Source organism: Lynx canadensis, chromosome C1, assembly GCF_007474595.2.
Source record: "Lynx canadensis isolate LIC74 chromosome C1, mLynCan4.pri.v2, whole genome shotgun sequence".
Classification (NCBI taxonomy): Eukaryota; Metazoa; Chordata; class Mammalia; order Carnivora; family Felidae; genus Lynx; species Lynx canadensis.
Genome location: NC_044310.1, coordinates 51050302 through 51071990, shown reverse-complemented (window position 1 = coordinate 51071990; position 21689 = coordinate 51050302). Strand labels below are relative to the sequence as shown.

At 41.9% G+C, this 21689-nt stretch overlaps 1 protein-coding gene across 8 annotated transcripts in view; it reads left to right on the top strand.

The window, feature by feature from the left end:
* Nucleotides 1-9630: 9630 nt before the first annotated feature.
* DOCK7 (dedicator of cytokinesis 7) overlaps nt 9631-21689 on the top strand; it is a 226890-nt gene continuing 214831 nt past the window's right edge. For 7 of the 8 annotated variants that reach the window (XM_030324339.1, XM_030324338.1, XM_030324336.1 and 4 more), the window contains exon 1: nt 9640-9692. In XM_030324339.1, coding sequence (XP_030180199.1) covers nt 9655-9692 — 38 coding nt within the window. In that variant the 5' untranslated portion in view covers nt 9640-9654. Of the gene's footprint in view, nt 9693-21689 lie in introns of all 8 variants that reach the window. The other variant, XM_030324340.2, reaches the window with a different exon arrangement.

The following is a 21689-nucleotide window of genomic DNA, read 5'->3' as shown; positions in this document are numbered from 1 at the left end:
AATTCTTGGGGTGCCTGGATGGCTTAGTCGATTGAGCAACCGACTGTTGGTTTCAGCTCTGGTCATAATCTCATGGTTAGTGGGTTTGAGCCCCAAGTCTGCTTGGGATTCTCTCTCTCTCTCTCTCTCTCTCTCTCTCTCTCTGTCTCTGCCCCTCCCCTGCTTGGGCTGTCTCTGTCTCTCTCAAAATAAATAAATAAAACTTAAAAAAAAGAAAGAAAATAATAATTCTTAATGTCGTTTAATTCCCAGCCAGTGATTGGAATTTGTTGTCTCCTCATGTCTTTTATTTTACTGTTAGTTTATTTTCTTTAACTCCCCAAATGTTTCTCCGCACATTGTATTTGGGTTGGAACGTGTGACAGTTAATTTTATGTGTCAATTTCACTGGGCCAGATGGTGCCCAGATATTTGATCAAACACTCTTCTGGATGTTTCTGGATGGGTTTAATGTTTAAATCAATAGACTGAGTAAAACAGATTTCCCTTCCTTACATGGGTGGGCCTCACCCTATCAGTTTAAGGCCTGAATAGAACAAAAGGCTGACTTACCCTCTGAATAAGAGAGAATTCCTTCTGTTGAATGGTCTTTGACTTGGAATAGAAGTAGTTTCCTACTTTCAGACAACTCAAAATGAAATATTGGCTCTTTTGTATCTTGAATTTGCAGCCCTTCAGAATGGAACTATACCATCAGCTTTCTTGGTTCTGAGGCCTTCTGACTTAGACTGGAACTACATCATTGGCTCTCCTGGGTCTGCAGTTTGCCAATTGTGCATCTTGGGATGTGTCAGTCTCTATAACATATGAACCAATTCTTTATAATAAATCTCTCTCCCTCTCCTATTCTGTTTTTGTGGAGAATTGTGACCAATATAGTATGCTTCTTAAGTCTATTTTAGTCCATTTTTCTAAAAGTTTATTTATTTATTTAAGTAATCTCTACACCCAGCATGGGGCTCAAACCCATGACCTCAAGATGAAGAGTCACATGCCCTTCTGAGTGAGCCAGATTGGTGTCCCTTATTCCATTTTTTAATGACAGCTCTATTGAGGTATGTGATATAATAAGAAATATATATTTGGGCTTTGTCCCTGGTTCCTAACACAGTGTTTCTAAAATCCTTGGAATTTTCTTTTTCTTTTTTCTTTTTAAGTAGCCTTCATGCCCAGCCCAGAGTCCAATGCAGGGCTTGGACTCACAACCCTGAGATCAAGACCTGAGCTAAGAGTCGACATTTGGGATGCCTCAGGTGGCTCAGTCGGTTAAACGTCTTACTTCAGCTCAGGTCATGAATCTCCTGAGTTTGAGCCCTGAGACAGGCTGTGTGCTGACAGCTCAGAGCCTGGAGCCTGTTTTGGATTGTGTCTCCCTCTCTCTCTGCCCCTCCCCCACTCATGCTTTGTCTCTCTGTCTCAAAAATAAATAAACATTAAAAAAAGAAAGTTGGGGCGCCTGGGTGGTTCAGTCGGTTAAGCATCTGACTTCTGCTCAGGTCACGATCTCAAGTGGTTTGTGGATTCGAGCCCTGCATCAGGCTCTGTGCTGAGACAGCTGAGAGCCTGGAGCCTACTTCAGATTTTGTGTCTCCCTCTCTCTCTCTCTTTCTCTCTCTCTCTCTCTGCCTTTTCTCCACTCGTGCTCTGTCTCTGTCTCTCAAAAATAAATAAACGTTAAAAATTAAAAAAAAAAAAAGAAGTCATATACTTAACTGACTGAGCCACCCGGTAGCCCTAAAATCTTCAGAATTTTCTGAGTGATAGAGGTAATAGGAGAATCTTTTGTTATTCATAAAAAGCTGCATTCAATCAGGTCTGAGTTTATGCTAATGAGGTGACTCTGTGGGCCCCTAGATGACTACTGCTTGGGACTTGTTTCTAGAGGAACCAACCAGGTGTGTAGAGGGTTGGAACTTTTAGGCCCACCCATAGACCTCTGGGAAGGGGAGGGGCTGGATATTGAATTTAGTTAACAACAGCCAATGATTTAATCAACCATGCCTACGTAATGGAACATCCATAAAAATCCCCACATGATGGGATTTGGAGAGCTTTTGAGTTGACAGAAACATTCATGTATTAGGAGACTAGTGCACCCCAACTCCACAAAAAACTCCTGTGACGAGACTCTTCTGGACCTTGTCCTAAGTACCTCTTCATTTAGCTGTTTATTTGTATCCTTTATAGTAACTAATGATAGTAAGTAAAGTGTCTTCTTGAGCTTTGTGAGTAATTCTAGCAAATTACTGAACTTGGGGAGGATGTTGTACGAACACTAAATTTATAGCTGGTTGGTTAGAGGTGCAGGTGGCAGTCTGTGATTTACAACTGGCATCTGAGGTGGGGACTGTCTTGTGGGATTGCGCCCATAACCTGTGGGGTCTCTGCAAACTCTGGGTAGTGTCAGAATTTAAATGAACTGTAAGACATGCAGCTGGTATCTGGAGAGTTGGAGAATTGGTTGGTGTGGGGGAAAAACACCATACATTTGGTGTCAGAGCATTGTGAGTAAAAACAGTTCAAGATATAGTTCACATTTCATACAACTCACCCATTTAAAGTGTATAATTTATAACTTTTAGGATACTCACAGGTTGTACAATCATGACAATTAATATTAGAACATTTTCATCATCTCCCAAAGAAGCCTTATACTCATTAGCATACTCATTATGCTTATACTCATTTCCCATTCTCCTTTTCTCTCTGCCCCTGAAAACTACTAATCTACTTTCTGTCTCCATGGATTTGGACATTTATTGACATTCATATAAATGGAATCATACAACTTGTGGCCTTTGTGTCTGGCTCCTTTCACTTAGCATAATGTTTTCAAGGTCCATCCAAGCTGTAGCCTGTATCAGTACTTTATTTCTTCTTATTGCCAAATAATATTCCATTAAATGGATGCATGACATTTTATCCATTCATTGGTTGATAGGCATTTGGGTTGTTTCCATTTTTTGACTATTATGAATAATGCTGCTATAATATTCATGTGCAAGTTTTGCATAGACATAGTCTTCATTTCTCTTGGGTATATACCCAGGAATTGAATTGTTGGGGTTTCCTGGGTGTCTCAGACGGTTAAGCATCTGACTCTTAATTTCAGCTCAGGTCATGATCTCATGGTTTATGAGATTGAGCTGTGTCTGGCTCTGTGCTGACAGGGCAGAGCCTTTTTGGAATTCTGTCTCCCTCCCTCTATGCCCCTCCGCAGCTTGTGTTCTCTCTCTCTCTCAAAATAAATAAATAAACTGGGTCACATGGTAACTCTACGTTTAACATTTTAAGGACCTGCTGGACTGTTTTCTAAAATGGCTGAACCATTTTATATTCCCACCAGCAGTATATGAAGGTGCCAATTTCTCCATATCCTCATCAACACTTATTAATATCTGCCCCCTTTTGATTCTAATCATCTTAAAGGATTGAAGTGGTATTTCACTGTGGTTTTTTTTTTAATATGAAATTTATTGTCAAATTGGTTTCCATACAACACCCAGTGCTCATCCCAACAGGTGCCCTCCTCAATGCCCATCTCCCACTTTCCCCTCCCTCCCACCTCCGTTAACCCTTTATTCTCAGTTTTTAAGAGTCTCTTATGGTTTGCCTCCCTCCCTCTCTTTTTTTTCCCCCTTCCCCTCCCCCATGGTCTTCTGTTAAGTTTCTCAGGATCTACATATGAGTGAAAACATATGGTATCTGTCTTTCTCTGTATGACTTATTTCACTTAGCATAACACTCTCCAGTTCCATCCACGTTGCTACAAAGGGCCATATTTCTTTCTTTCTCATTGCCAAGTAGTATTCCATTGTGTATATAAACCACAATTTCTTTATCCATTCATCAGTTGCTGGACATTTAGGCTCTTTCCATAATTTGGCTATTGTTGAGAGTGCTGCTATAAACATTGGGGTACAAGTGCCCCTATGCCTCAGCACTCCTGTATCCCTTGGGTAAATTCCTAGCAGTGCTATTGCTGGGTCATAGGGTAGATCTATTTTTAATTTTTTGAGGAACCTCCACACTGTTTTCCAGAGCGGCTGCACCAGTTTGCATTCTGTAGTTTTGATTTGCATTTCCCTGATGTCCAATGATGTTGAACATCTTTTTATATGTGTATTGGCCATTTGCATGTTTTTTTTGAGAAATGTCTATTGAAACTGTCCATTTTAAAACCAAATTCTCATTTTATTATTGACTTATAAGTTATTGATATTTTCTAGATATATTTCTTTAATTTTTTTTAATGTTTATATTTGAGAGAGAGAGACAGAACGTGAGCAGGGGAGGGGCAGAAAGAGAGGGAGACACAGAATCTGAAGTAGGCTCCAGGCTCTGAGCCGTCAGTACAGAGCCCGAAGCAGGGCTCTAACTCACGAACTGTGAAATCATGACTTGAACTGTGATATCATGACCTGAGCTGAAGTCGATGCTTAACCCACTGAGCCACTCAGGCGCCCCTAGATATAAATTTCTTATTAGATAAATGATTTGCAAAAGTTTTCTCCCATTCTTTGGCTTGCTTTTTCACTTTCTTGGTTGTGTCTTTTGATGTATACAAGTTTTTAATTTTGGTGATGTCGAAGTTACCTTTTGTTGCTTGTATTTTTATTATATTTTTAATCTTTTTTTTTAAGTCCTTGTCATTTATTTGTTGAAGGAACTAGGTCATTATAACCTATATAATTTACCATATTCTTAGTTTTGCTAAGTGTAACCCTTGCGTGTTGCTGAACATGTTCCTCCATCCCCAACATTTTCTGTAAACTGATAATTATATCTAGAGGTTTGATCAGATTTGAATTAAAATTTCCAGAAGGAATATTTCATAGGAGGTACAGTATCTATCCTAAATATCTTCTCTTTACATCACATGAGGAGGAATAAAATGGCTGGTTGACTGTGTGTGTGTGTGTGTGTGTGTGTGTGTGTGTGTGTTAAGATTGATCAGTAAGTTGTGTTCTTATCAACCTGACCCAGCCATTTAAAATTCCCCAACAGGTTCTTTTTATATGACTTATCACCTATAATCTTTGGGTCAGTCCTGTCCAATAGAACTTTCTATACTGATGGAAATGTTCTATCTGCACATTGTCCAGTATGGTAGCCTCTAACCACATGTGGCTATTGAATACTTGAAATATGTCTAATACAAGTGAAAAATGAATTTTAAAACTTAGTTAACTTAAATTTAAATGGTCATACGTGGCAAGTGGTTACTGTAATAAACAGTACAAGTGTAGATTTGTCATTTCACCAGAGTCTGCATTACTTCTGCATATTAGCTCACATTTTTCTAAGAGAAGAACTTTCCTATATCAAATATGATTACCTTGAAATACAGGATTAATTGTCCCTTTTGCTAGGTATTAAGAGAGAGTGAGTAACAGAAGTATCCATAGCCTGGACTTTGTACCCAACTCCTAGGCTTCAGTTTGGGGCTGAGGTAAATCCAAGTGGCATGCCTCAGTTCTCCTTTCCTCTAGGGTACACTCATTTGGCCTTCCTAGAACCTTCTAAGAGGGACTCCCATTTATTTATTTATTAAAAAAATTTTTTTCAACGTTTATTTATTTTTTGGGGGCCAGTGAGAGACAGAGCATGAACGGGGGAGGGGCAGAGAGAGAGGGAGACACAGAATCGGATACAGGCTCCAGGCTCTGAGCCATCAGCCCAGACCCGACGCGGGGCTCGAATTCATGGACCGCGAGATCGTGACCTGGCTGAAGTCGGATGCTCAACCGACTGCGCCACCCAGGCGCCCCGAGGGACTCCCATTTAAATCTCACTGCATGAGTCCAGTGCTGCTTCAAAAAAGTCCAAATCTTAGAAAGGGAACCACTCCCTATACCCCTCAAAATCCCCACAGAGAACACATTCTGTCTGCAAAGCCAGAACTTTATCCCTCCTGACAAAAACAAAAACAACAAAAACAAAAAACACCAAACCAAAACCTAAAAAACTTTGCCTCCCTGTACTGTGGCCTTAGAATCTTGACCTTGCTACAACCATAAGCCTTTTTAGTGCTTTATTAAAGGGGGAAAGTTAAGCTCAGTATCAGTTGGAAGGTGAAGGTAATATAATTACACAACTCCCCCCCCCTTTTTTCCTGCCATCTTCCTAAGTCTTCTGTTTGAAGGACTTTAGAACAGTATGTATATTTAATGAGAAAACTGCCCTGAGGCATTCTTACCTAAAAGTCACTATTTTTAGGCTACTCTGCTAAATTAGTCCTAGCCCTTGATCTGTAGTTTATTTGTAAGTACCTTCCCATTAGTGGGGAATTGGGGTTCTGAATTCCAGTAAATGGCAGGGCCACTGATACTTCCAGGGTTCACTCAGGCTTTCCAGTTCTAATAGGGTTAAACTCCATCCAGTTTTTACCACCTCATGTTAAATGAACATCTTGGTGATAATCTAGGCTTCACTTGATGCTGAAAACTGATGCTAATCCAGAATTTATATGGAACTTCCTGAAATTTTCATCTAGCACTTAAACGTACTGTTTACTCCCTTATCTTTTCAGCCAGACTCTAAATTCTTTGAGGACACAGTGTCTTATTTACCATTGTCTCTCCAGGGCCTAGTGGTATTAGCTGACTAAATGAAGGCTTGTATTAGGTGAAGACTCTTCAGTTGCTAATGACAGAACACCCAACTCAAATTAGCTTATGCAAAAGCCAAACCAAAACAAACCCCAGCACATTATTAGTTCATGTAACTGCAAAGTTCAAGCTTCAAGTAATGTTGTAAGGAGCTCTTCTTTTTTCCACTGTTACTCTCTTCTCTGCTGTGTTTGGCTTCATTCTCAGGCAGTTCTTCTGTAGATGGGAGGCACCTGGTACAGCAAATGCAATTTTTAGTTCTGATTGAGCCCCAATGTCTTGGTTTGATTCATGTGCCTATTCCTAAACCAGTCCCAGAAGCCAGGGGAGTGCACTGCTCTGCTTGGTCAGACTTAGGCCACATGTTCATCCTTGAAACTGGTGGTGAGGGAATCAGCTCCACGTAAGTATGATGGATTGAAACTGGTGTGTGTGTGTGTGTGTGTGTGTGTGTGTGTGTGTGCGCGTGTGTGTGTGTATGTGCAGGGATAATATGGGGAGTATGGATGCTGATAAGCTAAAGCGATTCCATTCTCACTCCCTTTGTTAGGCTCCATGCACTACCCTGGATTTGGACCCTTGTGGCACATGGATATCTGCCCACACTGGACTTGCCTGTGACTGCCAGCTCTTCCCCAGAGGTGGGGGCCACCACTCTAGCTTGGAGTATTTCCCAGACTTTGTCTACCCAGCTTACAGCTTGGTCCTGTTTGTCCTCTTCTTGCTCTAAATGTTCCCAGCAAACTGCACAGTGCATGCAATGTCCTTTCAGACACTTTGGCAACTAGTGAGTCATATATACAAAGAACCATTCAAATGCAGACTGTGGTCAGTTCTCTAAGAGAGTAGTGAAAAGATGTTTGGAGAGCAGAGATAAAGGCATACAACATCTGGCTGGGAGCATGAGAGCAGACAAATGCTTCAGGGACTATCAAGCACCCAAGACAAGTTTAAGTGTAAGTTGAATGATGGTAATAACAGTGATAATAAAACACCAGCGAGTACATATAGTACTTACCATATGTCAGGCCCTCCTCTAAGAATTTTATATGACTTAACTCAAGGAATCTGCACAATACTCTTTCAAATAGGTACAATTATTCCCCCCATTTGAGACTCAAGTTTAAGGAACTTGCCCAAGGTCACATAGTAAGAAAGTGACAGAATATAACTGGGTCCCTATCATGCAGTGTCTTAAAGGCCAGGATACTGTGTTAGACTTGACTTATAGTTCTTTGAGTAGGTGTTTCATCCTTCCCCATGGAACCAAACTTCCTGAGAACAGGACTGAGTCTAGTTCAGCTCTGTCTTCTCTAGAATGTCTAGGTAGGCTATACATTTAAATAGAAGCTACACAGGGGCGCCTGGGTGGCGCAGTCGGTTAAGCGTCCGACTTCAGCCAGGTCACGATCTCGCGGTCCGTGAGTTCGAGCCCCGCGTCAGGCTCTGGGCTGATGGCTCGGAGCCTGGAGCCTGTTTCCAATTCTGTGTCTCCCTCTCTCTCTGCCCCTCCCCCGTTCACGCTCTGTCTCTCTCTGTCCCAAAAATAAATAAACGTTGAAAAAAAAATTAAAAAAAAAAATAAATAAATAGAAGCTACACAAAAATCCTCTTTGAACAGACTATTTTTACTGGAACGTGCATTGTTACACAAAAATGAAGTCTTCCACAGTGGTTAGAGTACTGAACAGGAAGTTATGGATCTGACTAACTGAGGCTCTCACCCCCTGACTCGTGTGTGACTGGGCAAATGGCTCTATGCTACAGATTTTCCAACTGTAAGAGAGGAAAGCAAGTATCCAACATACCTCAGAGGGACACAGACAGAATAGAATAAAAAAACACACATAAATCCTTGCAATACTTAAGAGTAAAGGTACCACGAGAAACCAAGATATTTTTCTTAGTTTCATGATAACATCAGTAATCAGCAAATATGCAATAGGAGCCAAACATTCTAGACACTATGGGATCACAACAGAGTAAGACATGATTTATGCTAGTCCTTGTTTTATAGGATTTAACAGGCAAGATCATTTTGAGTGGTAAACAGAGATTATTTAATAGAACGTCAAAATGGTAAAGTACATTAGAGTTCATATGGTCCAACATTTGTAAGTAGAAAAAGAGATCCAAAAGGGGAAGTAAGTCTCAGGAAGAGTATTGTTAACAGAGAAACACTTATCTTCAAAGAAAAGGCCTGGAGTCTGGGTTTGAACATCTTAGTGGAAGAGGTTCCCATCTGTGTGACCTGGGGCTAGACTCTTAGCTTCTCTGGAATAATTTCCTTCTGTCTAAAATGTTGATAAAACTTACTTTAAGGGGCTGTTGTGACGATTAAGTTAAGATCATGCATGTAAAACTTGAACCTGTGCCTTGCTAAGCATCACAAGTCAACTATTATTATTGTTACCTCTGTAGGAGAAAGATCTTTTTTGGCTCTCTTTCTACAAGAAAAACTGTTCTTTCTCTGGTGAGACCCCATTCACAAGGTCGAAGTAGGACAGAAAGTGCTTTCAACTGCTCGGAGATGGGCGCTGAGGAGCAAGAACCCAGCCATCCTGGGCGGCAGAGCACAGCCCCCCTCGGCAAAACCCATCTTCCATTTCCTCTCCTTCCTTTTCGGGAAAACCAAGCTCCCCCCACGCGTTCTGTAATCTTCTTTTCCTGCCTCACCAAGTCGCTGGCCCCTCTCTGGCTGCTCTGTGTGTTCTCTCGGTCGTGCGGGCCCCGCAGCAGCGAGGCGGCCGGGACTGGCGTGTCGCTCCCTCCACGCCCCATTCTTCCCTCTGGTTCCAACCGGCCGCAGCTGCGTTCTGAAGCCCGGGCTCCCGCGGGCATTGACGCGCTGGGGGAGGAGCGGTTTCTTGCTGCGCGCCTCTCAGGAGCATTACGGCAGGGCTCGTTCCCGGCTCTCCGGCCGCCAGCCCCAGCCTCCCCGGTCCGGAGCTGGGACTGGCGGAGGCCGCGAGGGAGGGAGCGTGAGCGAGGAGGCACGCGCCCGCCCGTCCGCGCCCAGACCGCCGCCGCCGCCTTAGCAGCCATGGCCGAGCGCCGCGCCTTTGCCCAGAAGATCAGCAGGTAAATCTCAGGCGCGGGGCGCGCCGCCTCAGCGGGAGGAAGAGTCGGGAGTCCTCCCGGGCCCGGCCTAGGAGACGGGTGGGTGTGGCGACGCGGGCGCGGGGATCCGGCGGCCTGGTCCGCGGCTGGGCGGAGGGGGGTCGCGGCTGTCGCGGGCGCCGCCGAGGCCTCGCGCCGCCCTCCAACCCGGGCTCTCAGCCCGCACCCGCCGCCGATCCTCGCCTCGGGGCGCGGGGAGCCCCGCACGCCGGCGCGCCCGCCTCTGCCAGCTCCTCGGCGGCCCGGGCCTGGAGTTTCGCGGCGGCTTACTGCAGGGCGGGTGGGGGAGCTCGCCGGCCGGCCGATCAGCGCTCCCCAAATTCTTTGTGTCCCCACCCCCGAGCTGCCTGGGGCCGCCGCGGCGTCTAACTCCCCCTCTCTCCCCGCCCACCCCCTTTTGCCCCCAGGAGGGTGCGGGGGTCCGCCCTCTTCTCCACCCCAACAAAAGGTTCCGTGCGCGGCGGGCTCGGGGCCGGTGGGAGGCCGCCCCTTCTTACGCCTCCCACCCTTCCGGAGAAATCTGACAGGATTCCTCTTTGCAAACTAGGGACAATTCAAAGTGGGCTTGTGCACCCAGAATCTAAAACGTATAGGCAAAATGAAAAGTTGAGAGCTTGTGGTCTGCACCTCGGCTGTGCAGCTGCCGAATCTTGGGCGAATTGTAGGCTGAAGCTTGATCTTAGTAGCATGTGAATTTAAATGTGTGCCTGTTTCTCATGGCACCAGACGAAGATGGATGATAGGCAGTGTTCTTTTTACACTGGCCGTTTGGCTCATATTTTAGGAGTCTGGAAGTAAGCATGTGATCATGGTTGAGGTTTCCGAACCTTTTACCAGCCTGTGGCGGGTAGGATGCCAGAACCAAAAATTGAAATACGGCGGGGGATTTTAGTATCTGTAGAATTTCATTGTGAAATATACTAATGTGTAAAACACTAGACAGTGTTGGTTTTATTATGATGTCCCAAGAAAAGAAAGAAACATTCGAATGCATTACTTTTTTTGACAATTTTATTTCTGTGGTTCTGGATCTTTTTAGTTTGCTGATCTTAACGATTTTTGGACCGACCAGACAGGTCTTTTCTTAACTGCCTGAACTTCCATAGGGTTACTCTGTTTTGGCACGTTTTTCATTTAAAACTAACATCTTTTTGATTTAAGCTTTGTGCGTAATTCTTTTCTTTTGCGCTTTAAGACATATTTCATTTTAAGGGGCAAAATAAAAAGTGTGTAAGAACATGTGCTCTGGTGTCGGACTATTAATGCCATGGGTTCAAATCCTGACTTACATTCTAACTTGGCACTCTAATCAAATTGTTTAAGCTCTTTTAAGTTACAGTTTTGGCATCTGGAAAATGGGTACAGTAACAGTACCCAGCTCATAGCACTGTGAATATTAAGTGGCATACTTTGTGTAAAGTGTTTAGCATGGTGCATGGCCTTTAGTAACTATCATTGAACACTGAACAATAATTAGTATATCCTTAGAGTTAATAGGAAATTATTACTTTTGTTCTTTTTTTTTGTGAAATAACTGGGTCTTGTTTGTGAAGGCAATATCACTAAAAATGTATTGCTTGACATATATGCTTAATATTCATTTCTCTTTAATAGAACCAAGTTTCGCCGAGAATATTTATTGATCAGGAAATGGCGCACTAGGGAGTTAGATATGAAATATATACAATATCTGTTCTCCATTCATGGAGTTTGTGCTGAGATGAGAGGACAAAATACAAGAAAAAAAGGAAGTTTCACAAAACAACAAAAATTCGAATTAACGTAGCCTTGTAGAGTTGTCACATTAAATAAGGCAGTGGAAATGAGACATGCATTGATTGGAGAGATACTTAGGTGATTGGTTATAAATTGGGTACAGAAGATGAGGATGACTGACGAGTCTGGGATGACATACAAGTTTCTGACTTGGGCAGTCAGGTGGATGATGGAGGCAGTCATTGAGGTAAGGGAGTACAAGAGGAAGATGGGATTTGAGGGTGGGAAACAAGATGGGAAGAGATGATGATTCAGTTTTGGACCTACTGATTTTGAGGTGCTCATGGAGCATTTAAGGAGAGATATTTATTAGGTTGTTGGTGATGTTGAAGATGCAGGAGATTGGGCTAGATGTCTAGATTTGGGAATCAGCAAATACATTGTAATTGAAGCCAGAGGAGTAGATGAGATAGTATTGGAGGAATGTGCAGATTAATTTGAAGGGAAGACTGAGGACAGAACTGTTATAGATGATGAATTATTATCTGCTTATTGTGACTGAAAGGTACTTTCATTCTTATTACTAAATATGGTCAAATAACACTTCTGAATAAATTCTTGTTCTGTTGATTAGTTTCCTACTAGAGGAAGTATATATAGCACATACTCTGGAGATAACCTTCCTAGGTTTGACATCCCAGCACTGGCCTGCATTGAATAAACTTGGGCAAGTTACTTCACCTTACTTCTTCATTTTCCCTATCTATAAACTGGGGATAATAGTAGGACCTACCTTATAGGGTTGTTGTAAGAATTAAATAAATCAGGGGCGCCTGGGTGACTCAAGTCGGTTGAGCGTCCGACTTCAGCTCAGGTCATGATCTCTCAGTTCATGAGTTCGAGCTCCGCGTTGGGCTCTGTGCTGACAGCTCAGAGCCTGCAGCCTGCTTCCGAATCTGTGTCTCCCTCTATCTCTGCCCCTTCCCTGCTCATGCTCTGTCTCTCTCTGTCTCTCAAAAATGAATAAACGTTAAAAAAAAAAAAAAAGAATTAAACAGGTCAGTACCTGTACGGTGCTTAGAACACAGCTTTCTACACAATAAGTGCCCAGCATCAATTATTTTTTATTATTATAATATTCATAATGTGATGTTGGACCTTTTCTTGGGAGTGATAAGTCATTTTGTGATGTGCATATATGAAATTTGTTGCTCTGTGAAAGGCCTGTTGCTATTCGAAGCCTTCTTTTTCTTCTGTTTAAAGCTTTATGATTGTTCCAAAGTCTTTACTTTAAAAAGAATTATACTGATTTCTTTTCTGGTTCAGTCATTTCCTAACCCTTTGCATTTAGTGCTGTTATTTCTTGAGGCTGTGATTTTGTGATTTCTGAAAGCTCTTATTCTTTATCACTGATTGTACTACTTTACGCAGCTCATTATAGAAAAGCAGCATGTATATTTTGTTCATATCAATTATTGCCTCTTGTCTGTTCTCCCTGCTTTTGGAGGACAAGGCATATACATTGTTCATTACTCCCCTTATAATCACCCCCTAGCATATAATTTTGTGGAACGTTGACTGTAGATTAATGATCTAGGCTTTTGTTTGGATTATTTTATTCTGTTACTTGATACTCAGCAGTAATAATGAACATTTGGGTATACTTAAAGCACTTATTACTATATTCTCATCTTTATTACCCAGAGAAGGGGAAAGAACATAGTGAAGAACATAGCAGGTCAGTCACATTGTACAGGTTCAAATTCTGAATATACCACAGAATAGCTATGTAATTCTGGGCAGTTGATCTAACTTCCTTGTCTTGGTTTTCTTTCCAGTAAAATGGGGATAAAAGCCTCCATGGGGTTATCATGACGATTAAATGAGTTAATACATACAAAACACTTAGAACTGTAACTGAAACATTATAAGCATTAAAAAATGTTAGCTGCTCAGGGCGCCTGGGTGGCTCAGTCGGTTAAGCGTCCGACTTCAGCTCAGGTCACGATCTCATGGACCGTGAGTTCGAGCCCTGCGTCGGGCTCTGGGCTGATGATGGCCCAGAGCCTGGAGCCTGCTTCCGATTCTGTGTCTCCCTCTCTCTCTGACCCTCCCCCGTTCATGCTCTGCCTCTCTCTGTCTCAAAAATAAATAAATGTTAAAAAAAAAAATGTTAGCTGCTGCTATTGTTATTCCTATATCATTTACAGTTATGATTCCCATAATCCAGACAAAGAATTGAGGCCTACATAGCATGAAATTATTTGCCTGAATTGGGATTCAAACCCTAATCCTCTGATTTCAGATTACATTTTTTTTTTTAATTTTTTTTTCAATGTTTATTTATTTTTGGGACAGAGAGAGACAGAGCATGAACGGGGGAGGGGCAGAGAAAGAGGGAGACACAGATCGGAAACAGGCTCCAGGCTCTGAGCCATCAGCCCAGAGCCTGACGCGGGGCTCGAACTCCCGGACCGCGAGATCTTGACCTGGCTGAAGTCGGACGCTTAACTGACTGCGCCACCCAGGCGCCCCGAGATTACATTTTTTTTAATTGACTGTATTTTCTTTCTGCAAAATGTTTTCTATGATACTTCCAGATTTTCATACAGTGCTACAGTTAGCATCCCCAAAGTTACCCTTACCTAGTTCATCTTTCCTTTGCTAATTTGTTATCATTTTGCTGCCTAAGAAGCAGACTTTGAAAGGCTTTCATCAGATCTTTATTTTTGAGGAAAATCCTATAGGAGTAGTATTTCCTGGATATAGGCTTATTTATAACCTCATTTTTTTGGTTTGTTTTTTGTTTTGAATCTGTTCATAACTTTGGCTGTATAGGCCCAATCTTTCAGTCTACTTTGTTCAGTTCATTCTCACAGTACTGATCAAAGAAATTCTTTCCACATAATACCAACTACTTCAGTGCTGCCTTTTTTTTATCACTTTGGACACGTATACCTCCCTGGCCTTTTGTTGTACTCATCTTACAAAATCTTAATGCTGAATGTCTAACCTCTTTCTTTTTTTAAATATATATTTTTTTAATGTTTATTTTTTGAGAGACAGAGCATGAGTGGGGGAGGGGCAGAGAGCGAGGGAGACACAGAATCCTAAGCAGGCTCCAGGCTCTGAGCTGTCAGCACAGAGCCCCATGTGGGACTCAAACCCAGGAACCGTAAGATCATGACCTGAACCGAAGTTGGACATGTAACCGTAACTGACTGAGCCATCCAAGCACCTCTCAGTGTCTAACCTCTTTCTTGCCCCTTAGTTGCATATTAATGTTAGAGGCAGAGCAGAACAGTGCAGAGTTGATCTTTTATTAATGAATGTCTTCTCATTTGAAATGAGGTTTACTCTAAATCCTTTCTCTTATTAATGTCTGTTTCCCTACCCCCATCTCTTGCTGAAAAGTTCAAGACCATCTAACATGAGTCTGTTATAACCTCAGCATGCTACTGTTCCTATATGTCATTAAACCATCTTTCTTATGAGCTTGAAGGTGTGCCTTCCCTAAAGTTTACCTAGTGTTTTGTCCTTTGAACCCCACACTTGCCACCTCTCTCAGAATCTTTAAAAAATTTTTTTTTAATGTTTATTCATTTTTGAGAGACAGAGACCGAATGCGAGTGGGGGAGGGGCGCGCGCACCCACCCACACCCACACCCACACCCACACCCACACCCACACCCACACCCACACCCACACACACACAATGGAAGCAGGCTCCAGGTTCTGAGCTGTCAGCACAGAGCCCTATGCAGGGCTCGAACTCACGAACCACAAGATTGTGACCTGAGCTGAAGTTGAACACTTAACCAACTGAGCCACCAAAGCACCCCTCTCTCAGAATCTTGCTCTCATAATTTTTTCCTTTCTTTTCTATCATCTTCCGTCTGTTTCTTTTCATATATGTTTCCCTTAAACCGTAAGACTTACTACGCTTTTCTCATAAAACGAAGAAACATTGAATCTTCTGGCATTTCTAGCTGCCAACCAGTCATTCCTTTTTTCTGGTCACATTTCTCACATGTATGTGGTACAGTCACAGCCCCTTCCTGCTTGTTCTCATTGGCCCTTGGGCCATATTACTGTGCTTCCCCTGGTACTTTTACGTGTACTGGAATTAGAGAACGCTTGAGGATTAGGGGTCTTTGACTTTTTTCTTCATCACTGATTTCATGACCTCTTGTTTTTTGAGTTTGTCTTTGTAATTTTTCTGCCCCCCCCCCCCTTCAATTCCCCACATTCCCCCTTTCCCCCTACTTTATACTGCTTTTCAGAGCTCTTTGATGGCTGGTCTGTGTCTTTTTATCTCTAGAGTTGAACACAGAATCTTGTGTAAACTGGACATGTAAGAAGTGTTTCAGTGAATGTCGCTCTGCCACCTTGGAGCATCTTTCATTACCTCACTTCCTGATGACTTCAGTGGGGCTAGAGCTGATCTAATCTCTTACCTCCTGGGGCGCCTGGGTGGCGCAGTCGGTTACGCTTCCGACTTCAGCCAGGTCACGATCTCGCGGTCTGTGAGTTCGAGCCCCGCGTCGGGCTCTGGGCTGATGGCTCAGAGCCTGGAGCCTGTTTCCGATTCTGTGTCTCCCTCTCTCTCTGCCCCTCCCCTGTTCATGCTCTGTCTCTCTCTGTCCCAAAAATAAATAAACGTTGGAAAAAAAAAATTAAAAAAAAAAATCTCTTACCTCCTGTAATTCAAATGTGTTGCAAATGAAGTCTCCCTAAAATACAGCTTTTATCATGGCATTCTTTTGTTCAAGAATATAGAGTGGCTTGTTAAAGTGTTAAACCCAAACTCTTGCCTGCATTTTATCTTATTAAAAATTTTTTTTTAATGTTTATTTATTTTTGATAGAGAGACAGAGCGTGAACAGGGGAGGGGCAGAGAGAGAGGGAGACACAGAATCTGAAGCAGGCTCCAGGCTCAGAGCTGTCAGCACAGAGCCTGATGTGAGATTCAAACTCACACTCACGGACCGTGAGATCATTACCTGAGCTGAAGTCAGCTGCTTAACCGACTGAGCCACCCAGGTGCCCCTCTTGCCTGAATTTTAAAGTCATCTATAATCTGGTCCTTCTCTTGTTGACTTACTCTCTAGTTTACTTGTACCCCCCACAAATGCTCTGCTCAATCCCATCTCTGTAACTGTTCTGTTGTTTTTTCTTTCTGATATATCCTTTCTCTTCTCAATCTTACACTTTCCTGCAGACCACTCCCATTCATTATCCTTACTTTTGGGATGACCATTTCCTCGCTTTTCTTTATTCTTTCCACCTGTGAATGCATTTCTTTCTTTTTTTTAAGTTTATTTTTATTTATTTTGAGAGAGAGATAGAGAGCAAGCAGGGGGAAGGGCAGAGAGAAGGAGACAGAATCCTAGGCAGGCTCTGCGCTGTCACTGCAGAGCCCTATGTGGGGCTTTAACTCATGAACTGTGAGATCATATCCTGAGCTGAAATCAAGAGTCGGATGCTTAACTGACTGAGCCACCCAGATGCCCCCTATAAATGCATTTCTAAACAATATATTTTTTTCTGTTTTTGAATACATTTGAATACAATCATATTGTATATTGTCTTTTTTTGTGATGCTTCTTTTGTTCAAATTCTGTGAGATTAATTTATGTTATAGATAGTTGGAGTTCATTTTTATTGCTTTATATTATTTCATTGTATAGATATACCACAGTTTTTCATTCTACAGTAGATGGGCATTTGGATTGTTTCCTGTTTGTGGCTATTACAAACAATGTTCCGGGGGCGCCTGGGTAGCTCAGTCATTTGGGCTTCCGACTTGGGACTCAGGTCCTGATCTCGCAGTTCATGAGTTCGAGCCTGGCGTTAGGCTCTGTGCTGACAGCTCAGAGCCTTGAGCCTGCTTCGGATTCTGTGTTTCCCTCTCTCTCTGCCCCTCCCCGCTCACCCTCTGTCTCTCTCAGAAATAAATAAAACATTTAAAAACAAACAATGTTCCTGTGAACATTCCTATACATGTATTTTGGTATGCATGTGCATGAGTTTCTCTAGGGTATATATTCAGGTATGGGATTGCTGGTCCTTAAGTATTTTTTATTGCTTGTTTTAGCAGTTTTATTCATCATTAAGTTTATCTGGTAATGCCAAACTGTTTTCAAAGATACCTGAAGAAATACACACTCCCACAACAGTGTTATTTTACATAGTTGCCATCACTTGGTCCTGCCAACTTTCTCATTTTTACCAGTCTGGTGGATGCATGCATGATGCTGTCTTACTGTAAAAGTTTTAATTTGTATTTGCTTGATTACTAATGAGATTGAGCTCTGTTTTGTATGCGTATTGACTATTTGAATTTACTCTTTTGTAAATTGCCTATTTGAATTTTTTGCCATTCTCCCCCTTTGTTTTTTCCCTTTGTATTATTCTTTTTCTTATTGATTTGTGTGAGTACTTTGTACATATTCAATGTATTAACCCACTTATTGATTATATGTTTTGCAAATATCTTTTCCCACCCTGTGGTTTTTAAAAATTCTTTTTATGGAGGGGCATCTTGGTGACTCAGTGAGTTGAGCATTTGACTCTTGATTTTTGCTCTGGTCATGATCCCAGGGTCATGGGATTGAGCCCCACATTGGACTCCGGGTTGAATGTGGAAGCTGCTTAAGAGTCTCTTTCTCTGGGCGCTTGGGTGGCTCAGTTGGTTGAGCGCCCAACTTTGGCTCGGGTAATATCTCTGGGTTCATGAGTTCAGGCGCTACATCGGGCTCACTGCTATTAGTGCAGAGCCTGCTTCAGAGCCTCTGTCCCCCTCTCTCTTTGCCCCATCCCCACTTGCACTCTCTCTCTCTCTCTCAAAAATAAATGAAAACATTAAAAAAAAAGTGTCTCTTTCTCTCTCTCCCTCTACCCTTCTCCCTTGCTCTGTCTTGTGCATGCTCTCTCTCTCAAGAAATTATTTTTATGGAGTCTTTTGAAAACTAAGTTCTCAGTTTTAATATAATTGATCAGTTTATCTCTCTCTCTCTCTCTCTCTTTTCTAATGGTTAGTACTTTTGAGGTCTTCTTTAAGAAATATTTTATTACCTTTTGGGTGGCTCAGTCAGCTAAATGTCTGATTCTTGGTTGGTTTCCACTTAAGTCATCTTACAGTTGTGGGATCGAGCCTAGGGTAGGGCTCTGTGCTGACAGCATGAAGCCTGCTTGGGATTCTCTCTCTCTCTCTCTCTCTCTCTCTCTCTCTCTCTCTCTTCCTCTCTCCTCCCCTGCTCGCTCACTCTCTCTCGATAAATAATAAACTTAAAAAAAAAAGAAATATTTTATAAACCTGTGGTCATTATGATATTCATGTATATTATCATAAACCTTCTAGTTGGCTCCTTTATATTTAGGTTTATATTCCACCTGGACTTGATATGTGTATAAGAATTTTAATTTTTTTCCAAATAGATTATCCTTTCCCTATTGACCTGCCCTGCCACTTCTATAATAGATTGTGTCATTTGTGGGTCTTTGGGTTCTCTATTTTGTTTTTTTGGGCTGGTTATACATATTTTCACCAATTATAAATACTCTTAATTATAATAAGGCTTAGAATTTGGTAGAATAACTCCCCCCACCATTTAAAAAAGTGTCTTGCTTTCCCCTAGTCCTTTGAATTGCCTTGTATATTTTAGAATCCACCAAAAAACAAACAAAAATCCCCAAGTCCTATTAGAATTTGATTGGGATTACATTGAATCTAAACATCAATTTGACAGAGAAATGACGTCCTTATAATACTGAGTTTCCAATCCCTGATTATGGTGTATCTCTTCATTTATTTAGGTCTTCCTTATATCATACAACAAAATTTTATAATTTTCTCTGTCAGGTTTTTGCATATCTTTTGTTAGATTTATTTCTAAGTATATAACCATTTTGTATCTAGCTACATACCTTGTTAAACTCATGTTAACTCTAAAAATGTATCTGTGACTTTTGTATTTTCTGTATAGACAGCCATATCATCTGGAAATTATGAATTTTTGTTTTTTCCTTTCCAAACCTTATAGCTGATTTGCTTTTTTGTCTTGCTCTATAGATGGTTATCTTGCATTACTATGTAGATTATTACCCTTTCTATTTAACATTGTATTCATACTGAGTGTCCTCATTTTGTTTATGATCTCAGAGGGAGGGGAGCTTTCTATGTTTCACTTAATAGTAAGCCTAATGGTTGCTGTAGGTTTTTTTGTAGATACTCTTAATCTGAGTTCCCTAGAAAACTGAGACCGATACAAGGATTAAGGTTGAGGGTTTATCTGGGAGGCATAATCCCAGGGATCCTGAGAAGAGGGAAGTGAGGCAGAGATGGGAAACAATGTCAGGTGATACCTTATCTCATTGGCCTCTGCTTCACAAAGGACTGGAGAGACATTGTTTGGCAGGTGTGCTTGCTTGGTCACACAGGGTATCTTTGGACAGAGGAACAGTTTCTCACATCAGTAGATGGGAGTCTAGAAGAAGAAATTTATCTCTCTGCTCTTCTCTTGCATCCTGTTTTCCGTTAGTCAATTCAATCTCCTGAGAGAGTGAACTCCCCTTCACTTCTGGGTTGCGTCATTTTGACCCCTTTGGCAACCAGTGTAGATGTGTCGCTAATTTTTCAGTGGCTTTTTACAGAGGAGACATTTTGGTTGCATTTGACAGAATCTCCAGTCAGATTAATTTGCATATAACTGAGTATGTCAGGTCCAGGGATACAGATGATATCAGCAGCCTCTCATCTTCGCATCTTTGATAGATTTTCCACTGAATGGTTACAATGATTGTTGACAGCCCTAGGCTCAAATCCTACCATTTAGTTTTGGCAGAAAACATTCAGGAACTCAATTATTGGTCTGGCTTGTATCACATGTCCTTCCTTGAACAGATTACTGTGTTTAGGGATATAGGGGTTGCTGGCCATTCCTGGTCACCTGTTCACCTCAGCTTGGAGGAGAGAGGTGATGGTGTCAGCCCCACCCAATCCTAAGTAAGGAGTTCCTTACCAAAAAGAAGGGGTTCCTAACCAAAAGAAGGAGGAGGGTTAGAGTGCTGGTCACACCAAAACAACTGATATTCCTTCAAATTGGTCATTGTAACTTGTTGAGATCACTAAAATTATCTAAACATAAAGCAATATAGTCAATTGTGCTACCTGCTAAAATTTAAATGTAACTGGTAAATACAAAAATCTAAAGAAAAGCGTTGTAGCCTGATGCAGCCGTGGATCCCTGTTCCTTAAAACTTTAAGTTTAGCTCTGACTTTAATGCCAATCCCTAGCCCTCACAAGGAGGTCTGCTTCGATGTTGTGTTTTGGACTTCCCTTGCCTCTTTCTGCATTTGCACTCCTGCATCTCATTTGTCCTCTGACACCAAAAGCTGCAATCATATCAGCCATTTAATGATTTTCATAAACTTTGCTGAAGATACAGGGATTGTGGGAAGGAGCTGAAGGGTGCAAGACTTTCTTACAGACTCCACTCTTCCTCTTCTTTTTCCTCCCTTTATCATTGTTTCTCTGACTGGGAAGCAATTTCTTCCTCTTACCTTCACAGAGCAATTCCAGTCATTCCTAGGCTCTGTTTTTTTTTTAGTTTATTTATTTATTTTGAAAGAGAGAGAGAGACAGAGAGAGCGCAAGTGGGGAAGGGGCAGAGAGAGGGAGAGAGAATACCAGGCAGGCTCCTTACTGTCAGTGCAGAGCCTGATGTGGGTCTAGAACTCACAAACCATGAGATCATGACCTGAGCTGAAGTCGGCTGCTCAACTGACTGAGCCATCCAGGTACCCCGGCTCGCTCTTTCTTTCTTTCTTTCTTTCTTTCTTTCTTTCTTTCTTTCTTTCTTTCTTTCTTTCTTTCTCTCTCTCTCTCTCTCTCTCTCTCTCTCTCTCTCTCTCTTTCTCTTAATGTTTATTTATATTTAAGACTCGCTCTTTCTTTCTTTCTTTCTTTCTCTCTCTCTTTCTCTTAATGTTTATTTATATTTAAGAGAGAGAGAGCGCAAGCAATGGTGGGGCAGAGAGAGAGGGAGACACAGAATCTGTGTGGTATACTTTACCTACCATAAATTAATTCACTTTAAGTGTACCCTTCAGTGATTTTTAGTAAACTGATAGAGTTATGAGAAACCATCACCCACAATCTACTTTCAGAGCATTTCCATCACCCCCTAAAACCCCTTGTGCCCATTTACTTCCTATTCCCATTCCAAGTCCCAGGCAAC